Genomic DNA, 9,380 nt, shown 5'->3' on the forward strand with positions numbered 1-9,380 from the left:
ATGTGATTATCGTCTGCCTGCTTTATTATGATTTTTGAGGGTATAACAAAAGTATTTATTAGCAAAATGTTAAATGAAGATATACTACGTATAATTGACTTTGACGGTTTTTATCCGTTACAGTAGATTTTATAACCTCACACTCCATGAAATTGTAATTCATTATGAACCTTATTCTCAGAATAATAGCTAATGATACGACAAAGTAAAGTATTTCGAAATAAATTTGAAGTTCCAAGTTTAAAAAAGAAGGCTTTAATTAAATATAATCTACATACTAAAAAATATGCCATCATACATTTATGTTAAATATACAAAATTAAACAATTGGAATCATATAACTAATAGAAATAAATTACATATACAGAATATTGAAATAATAGATTGATCCAAATAATATTTTCATGTTCTGACATCGGAATCCAGTTAAATATGTCATAACTTTAGGTTCCAAAACACAAGCGAGACGTGGAGTTTAATCAAAAAGATCATCACCCTTTTTTCCTAATGTGGAAGTTGCTAATTTAATTTAAGGAAAATTTAATGACGTCACTGTTGATCCACATAGCACTATGACTTATATAATTGTAAAGTAATTATTTTAAAATCCAAACTTAATTCATTATGAGGCAAGACAAATTACGTGAATAAATTAAATATATATATTTAGTACCAATAACACCTATTTATTTTCAAAAACATACAGTTATATATGTTAATTGCAAATATCATGCTTATTACATTCTCCATATTCCAATTTGTGACAGGATTAACGTAGTAGTGTGCGTGCACGCATTTATTCCTTAATCCGTTCCAGTATTATGGAACAGTTTAACTGTACTCATAGAATTTATTTTTGTAAACTGAAAAAGGAACCCAGTAGTAAGTGTTCCGTCTTCATGTCTTCGTCCGCTCCTGGAGACATCAAAGGAAGCCAGACCTTCTCCCTCACTGTTACTCTCTAGCCTTCCTCAACCCTTTCATCCAGCATACCCCGTATCTCCGATAACTTCTGACAACACACGAAGAGGTGAGAGAACGTTTCCATTTTCCCTTTACAGAAACTACATTATCTTTCTTCCTCCAGGGTGTGTTTGGAATTCGTAAAGAGAGAGCCTGTTACCAATCGGTATCGAGTTTGTGGAAGGGTTATTTAAAATACTGGCATTATTCATAATAGAGTCGTCAAGAGGACCGTGTCGATGAAATAGCTTTAATTACTTTAATTTTTGTCCTTGTTTTCACAAAGGGTATGATGATTTCTTTTGGCCACTTACGAGATAATTCAATTTGATGATCATGCAGCCTTTCAAATAGGTTTTGTGATTTTGCCGCCAATTATATCTCCAAGGTTACGTTACAATGAAAAGCATTGAAATGTGTTTACATCCTCTTTTGAGTATCCTCTTTGAAATTCTTTAAGGGACCTATAATTTTTGTTTCTTCGATTTTGGAGTAGCTCTTTTCTAGGGTGGTCCATCTTAAATTTCGTTTAAATTTCTTTGAGTTTAGTAACTTGGACGTGTTTTTGTACCGGCACAGTTCCCTTATGGGAAAAGAAAGTTCTTTTTACAATTTTTGGCATTTGCGCTCTCAAAACAAATACCCTTTTGCAGTCTCACAGCGGACTTCTTTTTCAAATTTGTAAACATGAATCTGAGTGCTTTACGTCTTGGTAAAAGGCTCTTCTTGGGACTCAGTGATCCCGCAACAAATTTCATTGAATCCTTCATTATCTGTATCTGTTTCCGAGTCCATAATGGTTTCCTGGACCTTACTTGCTTCCAAAAGTTGTTTATCAAGATTTTTCCTTCCGCAAGTATCCTTACGAATATCTGGAAGATTTGGGTTCATCTGAACTGGGAGAAGAAAAGGAAATATAGAGTGAGGGGAATTAATCACTTTTTAATTTCTTCCTGGCCTTCAAGTCAAGAAGTTCAGCTTCGAGATTCCACTTAAAATCATTGTATATAAAATGTAACCACAAATCTTGGTATTCTTAATATTAATTGGGTCTTTTCTTCTGCAGACTGAGATCCTAAGACGCGGGAGCATCAAAATTTTTGGAGAAAATGCAAAATACGTGAAGGATATGATACTTTATGAACGCTTGTAATCTCTTAAACATATAAACAGTTAAGGGAAGAAATGTATACAAACAAGATAGTTTCACAGCCATACTATTTTGCTTCTACAATGTCTGGCCAGTATAACGGAGTACAGCAGAAATTGCAAGAATTGAAAGGACAAAATATGACATACATCCCGTGTCAGAGTCACCGGAGCACGGAACACATTAGTTCAACATGGGTGTACTGCGAGTAAACTAATTACTTTTACCCATACAATATTAGAGTTTTTATACACATTTTTCGCTGGTAGTTCCAAAAGGTAAGTATTCGATTCGTGAATGATTATCAAACATTTTCTATTTATATCCCCATATTTATGTATTTGCTGAATAACCTACATACTTATATGCTCTAGTCTTGCTCAAAATGTTATTGTTATCCTTATTATTGATTATACACATCATGATCAAACAACAATCAATTTAATTTTTTTAAAGACAGAAACGTTTTAAAAAGTAACAAAAGACATCAAAAATTCGTTGAAACTTCCTAACTTGTCAAAAACAATATGGCTCACTCGTTCTGAATCTGTTCGTGCTGTATATATTAGTTTTGATCCTTAAATTGAAGCATTAAGATTATTCTCTAGTTCAAATCAGTTTGATACAAAAACGACAAACCTATCAACATCTCATCTTTGCTTGGTAATGTGCTGAGCCTCAACTTCGTTATTTCACTGATTTTTATAAAAAAATATTAATCAGAGGATACACCAGATGACGGAAATATTACAATTGGAGGAACTTAACATTATTGGTGCAACTGATATAATAAAATCAATAGTCACAAACTTGTCAATGATAAGAGATGACACCAACGCTAATATCAGTATGAGGAAATTGTAGGAGGTGTAATGTTTTTGAAGAAAATCAGTGTTGATGATCCTGAAGCTGAATTTAACAAGATATATCGATGCAGACGACAACCTTCTCGATTTGATAAAAACAATGATACCACATTAAATTTATCAATGACACAATCTTATAGGAAATTATAGAATTTTTGAATGCCTTTATTGTGGAATACTGCAACAATTTAAAGAAAAGTATCGATGTGTTGAAACCATTTTTCTCAATTTTAAGACAACCTTTTGCAGTTCCATCAGTCGAAGATATGACAAGCTTCCTAAATTTTTTCCAAAGGAGTTTAATAAATATTCATATTCTCTTCAATCAGAAGTTTACAACTTTGTTTCTCATGTAGCTTTTCTGAAGAAAGAACATGCGATTTTGAAAGATGTTGCCGTCTTTTCTCACGAGAGGAAATCTATATTTCCAGTGTGTTATCATCTTCTCTAGACAATACTCATAACATTTACAAAGGACGAAAGAACATTTTGTAGATTGAAGCTTATAAAAACTCATCTAAGAACTACAATAACTGACAGCCATCCCTAATGCTTTTTTCATACGATAAAGATTTGACTGATAAAATCGATTTATCAGTCTTTGAAAACACGTAGAATAAAGCTCCTTGAGGTTTAGTCATCAAATATTGTTTACACATTATAAGTTAAGATATGTAAATAAAACATAAGTTACAAATTATGACGGGTCTGATGAGTTGTTATTAATTTGCAATATTTGTTTACATATAATACTAATTAATATGCTTATTATTTGCCAAAATTCATACAAGGGCGATTTTTTTTATTAAAAATTTCCTCGCAACGGCTCTATTTACCCTGTTCTTGCGTTTTTCTCTTGTTCTTCTCTGCTTTTATTCTACCCAGGCTCCTTGAGATGGAGGTGGATGAAAGAGTAGATCACAAGAAAATCACCTATTTTTGTATTGCTCACTTTTGTGTCGTAAATGTCAGTTCAGTATTCCGTAGTGAGAGGAAAACTTTGGACCAAAAAATCCATCCTAACTTATATTCATATTTTTGTCTTCATCAGAGGTTTGATTGATGGTGATGTCACCTATTTGTTTGATTGTAAGATTCAATTAATAAAAGCTGCTTAAAATACATGAAAAAATAATTGTCCCTTGAACAACAATTATAAGTCGCATATTTCTTTATTTCCTACGAAATCTTTTACATATTGACACGACGTAAATTTATTACAAAACTCATTATGAGTGTGAAACCCCAATTTAATAATATTGAATGAAATAGTTTTGTTAGCCAAATTATCAAATTATATTTCAAAAGATAAGTATAAATTCTTAAAACTATAATTATATCATTTGACATTTTTCAGTTCTATTCATGGGTGTATTTGCAGCACAATGAAAAGCCTTTGAAAATTCGGGTCTATTAGACAAAGGTCCAATAACACGATACTTGTTCGGAGAATGATCATCAAATATTTCGTAGAAAATGTATTCTGGATTATATACAGAACACCAAAGATTTGCACTACTTATCCAATAGAGTTGTTCCTGGGTATAATTTAACCCTGGAAGAAGATCTTCATCATGGTCATCATTCTTGATGGCTGAGACTAGAAGAGATGATAAATAATGATTGAATTTTATGTAAAACAAGAGAAAACAGAATATTACGATATGCTTTATGTGCGACATTAATTCCAACATTATCTGCCATGTTCTCACTAAACAAAAATTCTCCGTCTAAGGGTGTATCATCAGAATGTTCATAATTATTATACTGATTAATCAGACATTGCTTCTTGTCTTCAAACATTCTGAGTGTGGCATTGCTCCACCAATTCTCTTCTTCTCCTTCAAAGGCATAATATATTGGTTAATAGGGAAAATTAGTATTCGACGTACTAAAAATACCTTTTTCGTTAATTGTTCGTCCACGAACATCGAATGCATGTGTGATTTCATGGCCAGCGATGAAAGCGAGGAGTGCAAAGTTAATATATTTTGGACGATCTTCTGCATATATTATTCCTCGAATTATACCGGCGTAAATTTCATAAGCATTTACCAATGATCTATAAGCTCCATTACCAATTGCAATCGTTCCACTCTTTGTCCAGTGGTTTTTGGTGACCTGAAAAATGAAAAAGTTTTTTTCACAAATAAAAATTAATAACATAATGTTTAAAAATACCGGAACTCGAAGTAATGAATAGTCCTTTGTTTTTGAGTAATGCATTAATGACAGCATATTTGTAAAGTGTTTGTCTTTTTCCAAAGATTGAAGCCCCTGATAGTATTTCTTCATTTCCACATCACTTAATAGTTCAGGTGGGTATCCTATAAGAATCTTCATTTTCCTCATTTTTACCTCAGCTCGCTTCTTGGTCTCATCGTCCATCCAACTAACCTCACTTAAACTCTTTAAATATTCATTTTTCAAATACGTATCAAGCATTACAGATAGATCCTTTGGTATTTTAGCCAAGTATCTTCGAATATACATCGAACTCATTCCTATTCCAATGGACTCTTCGACTATTTTGTAACAAACTTTAGTACGATCCGTCTCTGGTGCGTAGCCAAAGACAGGAGTTACAAAGTTATTTGCAATATCTTGTGCTTCCTTATTTAGGTATAATAAGGAGTCTTCTACAACTCTCCAAAGCATATAATTTGCTTGGACTCTAATTGGGGTCTTTAAAATTAAATTTTTCAATTTTTCAATGTACGAACGTCCATATACCACAACTTCTTCCTCCTTTTCCACCTAATAAATTACATAATTTAAGTATTGATAAAAAATTTTGAATGGTTAAATTTCAAATTAACTGACAAAAATACTAGAGTTTGAAATCATGCCGTTAATATAGCTTTGCCAATCAATGCATCCGTCTAATTTCCTTAAATCTTTAACTTTCATCAATTCATATTGATCCGTTAAATTTGGATCCTTAATAGATATATTCATTAAGCTTTTTTGAAATTCAAAGACTTGAAGCATCTCTTTTCTGGCTTTTTCTTCCGTTGCTCCCAGTAAGACTGCCATATTTACCATATATTGAATATATTCCTATTCCATATAAAACTTGTTTTATAAATTTTTGTACATATTTTATCAATTAACTTACTATAATACTATCATTTCCAAATTGGAGTAAAAACTTGGAAAATCCTACATATGGCTGATCCAACGTTATAATTCTCTTGTTAGGGTTTTTGATATCCGTTTCGACCAAAAAATTAAGAAAATACTTTGCGGAAAACCCCAATTTTCTTAGTTTGAGGGTTTCATTGTACCATCGATAGGTTTGACGTGGTATAGACCAAGAGTCACATTCAATAACGGGCCATCCTCCCATTTGCTTTAAGATATCCTTCATTGGAGTTACACCTAATTCTTCTATTTTATTTTCATCAATGCATGTCTTGTAAAAGGTTTTCATATCCTTAAATATCTGTAGTTCTGATGAATTGAGTTCTTCATTCATTAAATCATTGATCTAAAACAAAAACAAAAAAAATGCTATATATATTAACATAATGGACAAATCAAAGTTTTTATTTAAATTAATATATTTCAAATGGCCACTACCTACAATGAAACATCCAATAACAAGCGTATTTCTTTGTTTATTTTAAATCTTTTGATTTCAATATTCAGTTTTATTAATATTGGATGCACTAGTCCATAAGCTCTGGTTAGTTTTTTATACATCCAATCCTGTTTTTAATACATTTTGATTTTTTCCCCAGTATTTTAACATTCTTATAGTTTTGAAACAACTTTTAAAAATGAAAAAAAAAAAAAAAAACTAATTTAACTTGCAAATAATTGTATTTATTCTTTGGAAAATTTTAAATTTATATCAAATGTTAGCTTATATTTTATATGTGATCATTCCATTCTGAGAAAACACAATTTTAACGTTAAGAAGTCACCATATTTTAAGTGTTTTTGTTTTTATTTTGTTTTTTTTTTAAATAAAAGAACGCCTTGGTACAAAACAAAATTACAGATTTTTGATGAGCGGGCAAGTGCTACTAGAATTAAAAATGAAATTCAAAAGAAAAAATAAATTTTGTTCACATGTTTGTAAATTGGTTTTTGAATTTGCTTATAGTCTACAAAATCACATTTTTCATTATTAAATTACTTACATCCCTAATTAATCCATCCTTGGTTTTGGTCAAGACGTTGACTTTTTCTTCGCCATTCGGAACAATGGTTTTGTTGATGAACCCTCCACAAGAAAATGCATAAAAATCATCACATGGGTTTACGGTACTGTCCATATTTTCTAAGATAGTTTTAGCTGTTTGTTGACAACCAATAGAATTGCAAACTTTATTTGCATTTATGAAGTCTTTGATTGTTGTAAGAACAATGATGAGTCTCAGATAAATATTCATTCTAGAGCATTATAATTTGAAAGGTAATGAGCAATTAGGGTAATTGTAAACTATATAGTGTTAATTTTGTCAGCCATGACTAAACGAAATGTATTCGACAAGAAATGTTTTTTTTTTTTTTATGACGATTACGGGAACAAAGTGAAAATGAAAAATCAAAAAATATTTTATTTTATTGACGATATCAAGGCGAAACTACGTATACGAAATATAATGATGATGGGATGAAATGTAATTGAAATAAGTGTGGCAAACTTAATACTGATACTAAACTTCTATATGGCAAATATTAGGGATGTATCGGTCTAAAATGTTGACTTGCCCTCCAGTCTCGTCCTCAATGTTTCGTACACATCGTAAACAAAAGCATGGGCCGCCTCATAAAACAACTGTTACTTAAGGACGTCATCATCTTTATGTCAGCTATTGAGGGGATCATCAATTAATCTCACCAATATTTTATGAGAATAAATATACTTTAATTAAGCCATAAGTTAATTATTATCCTACAAGAAGAATATTATTATTCAAAGTTTTAGTAAACTAAGATATTTTACTATAATATTCCTAAAAAAATTCTTTCTTTGGGTTATCTTTGGACGGGACTGGACTGAATAAGACAAATTTTATGTTTCATATTTAGGACCGATACAAACTTACCTAATACATTACCTTGACAGTTTTTTAACAAGAAGAACCATTCAAAAAGCTTGTTAAAGCTGTTTGGATTTGTTTGCTGGGAGTCGGGTAAAAGGACTTTTTCAGACTAAATTATAAGTAGTACAATTTAAAATTGAAACTCGTATTTTGAAACACATGTTGAGTCACAACATGTGTTTATATTTTACAAAAAAATATGAATTCATTGTTCCTCAATGTTGCCATTTCTTTTAAATAATTTTTGTGACGTAGATAAGTTTTATGATGTCCTTTTAGCGTCTTGAAAGTAAGGGCAAAAGTACTTAAAAGTACTCTAATGGCTAGTGTGTGTTGAAAAGTATACACTTGTGATTCAAATTTAGAATAGATAACAATTTTTGTTATTGGCCAATTTTGATATTTTCAATACAAAAAAAAAAATCTTTAACATTGAATTAAAAAATTTTGTTGTCAGGAGAGCTCGCATACTGAAAATTTGTACAGGGATAGTTTGTACTAGGATTACTAGCACTGAGAAAATTTGAATTTGTATGAAATCCAGAGAGATGTGAACGATGTACTTCGTCTCTTCATTAATTTTCTTTCTTATTTGAAGAGGAGGAAGCAGGCTGTACAACGTCGTCACTCATGGGACTTGAATAACTAGAGGTATATATCTAGAACCTGCGATTCATACCTCAAATGGATCTCAAGTCAAGTTATGAGACCTTAACAAGTGATATATATACTCCTTCAACAAATTTTTAGGAGTATGTTCATAATTTGATATAATGATACTTGAATATCTAACTTTATTTTTAGTAATGAACTTTAGTGATATTTATAAAACAATTTGTATAATACAACTTTATATATTCATTTATTCCAATTAAGAATGTGAATCCGGCTCCCAATTTATTCATGTGTATGTATGGATAACCAATATTAATGTACATTCCTTTGTTAATGTTTAATTCCATTAATTGAACAATTTGTTTCAATAAATGTAAATATATATTTAAACACTACAGAAACTCTCTATATTCCTTACTTTGTATTTACAATCTATATCTAAACTGTAAAAATGGTTTATTTAATAAAAAGTCAAAGAGGTTTTTAAAAAAAACTTAAACTTAAAACTTAGGTTTAAAATTGAGATATTCCAACAAGACCGATTTTTATTTAAATATTAAATGTTTCACCGCGTTAGCATTTTTGCCGATTACAGATGTTATTGATGGATTTGTCGAGCTTGCCGATGATCGTGATTTGACCTCATAAAAGACTGAATATCCTCCTTCCGTACCTACTTAGTGACTGGGGGGTGGAGGGGTCTACTCCCAACTTTGAAGGGTGCATCCA

The 9,380-nt window shown here is 30.9% G+C and overlaps 1 protein-coding gene across 2 annotated transcripts; it reads right to left on the reverse strand.

Annotated features, from left to right (window-relative positions):
* Positions 1 to 4,251: 4,251 nt before the first annotated feature.
* On the reverse strand, positions 4,252 to 8,683 carry LOC121131856 (neprilysin-2). Of its 2 annotated transcripts, none has more exons than XM_040727248.2 (8): positions 8,040 to 8,683; positions 7,128 to 7,380; positions 6,098 to 6,469; positions 5,803 to 6,039; positions 5,161 to 5,736; positions 4,881 to 5,100; positions 4,641 to 4,820; positions 4,252 to 4,579 (listed from the first exon to the last, which is right to left on the reverse strand). In XM_040727248.2, exons 2-8 carry the CDS (start codon positions 7,377 to 7,379, stop codon positions 4,314 to 4,316), a joined length of 2,103 nt encoding a protein of 700 aa, XP_040583182.2. In that variant the 5' UTR covers position 7,380; positions 8,040 to 8,683; the 3' UTR covers positions 4,252 to 4,313. The 2 variants fall into 2 exon arrangements, with proteins under 2 accessions (XP_040583182.2, XP_071750150.1); XM_071894049.1 differs by having other exon boundaries at positions 8,052 to 8,181.
* Positions 8,684 to 9,380: the final 697 nt, after the last annotated feature.

This window comes from Lepeophtheirus salmonis, chromosome 1 (assembly GCF_016086655.4).
Source record: "Lepeophtheirus salmonis chromosome 1, UVic_Lsal_1.4, whole genome shotgun sequence".
NCBI classification, from domain to species: Eukaryota; Metazoa; Arthropoda; class Copepoda; order Siphonostomatoida; family Caligidae; genus Lepeophtheirus; species Lepeophtheirus salmonis.

Coding starts and splice junctions, on each gene's coding strand:
- LOC121131856 (XM_071894049.1), bottom strand. CDS start 8,080: ATGGTTCTTCTTGTTAAAAAACTGTCAAG. Junction 7,381..8,051: donor CTTGTTAAAAAACTGTCAAG/GTAATGTATTAG, acceptor ATAATGCTCTAG/AATGAATATTTATCTGAGAC. Junction 4,580..4,640: donor TGTCGCACATAAAGCATATC/GTAATATTCTGT, acceptor CATCTCTTCTAG/TCTCAGCCATCAAGAATGAT.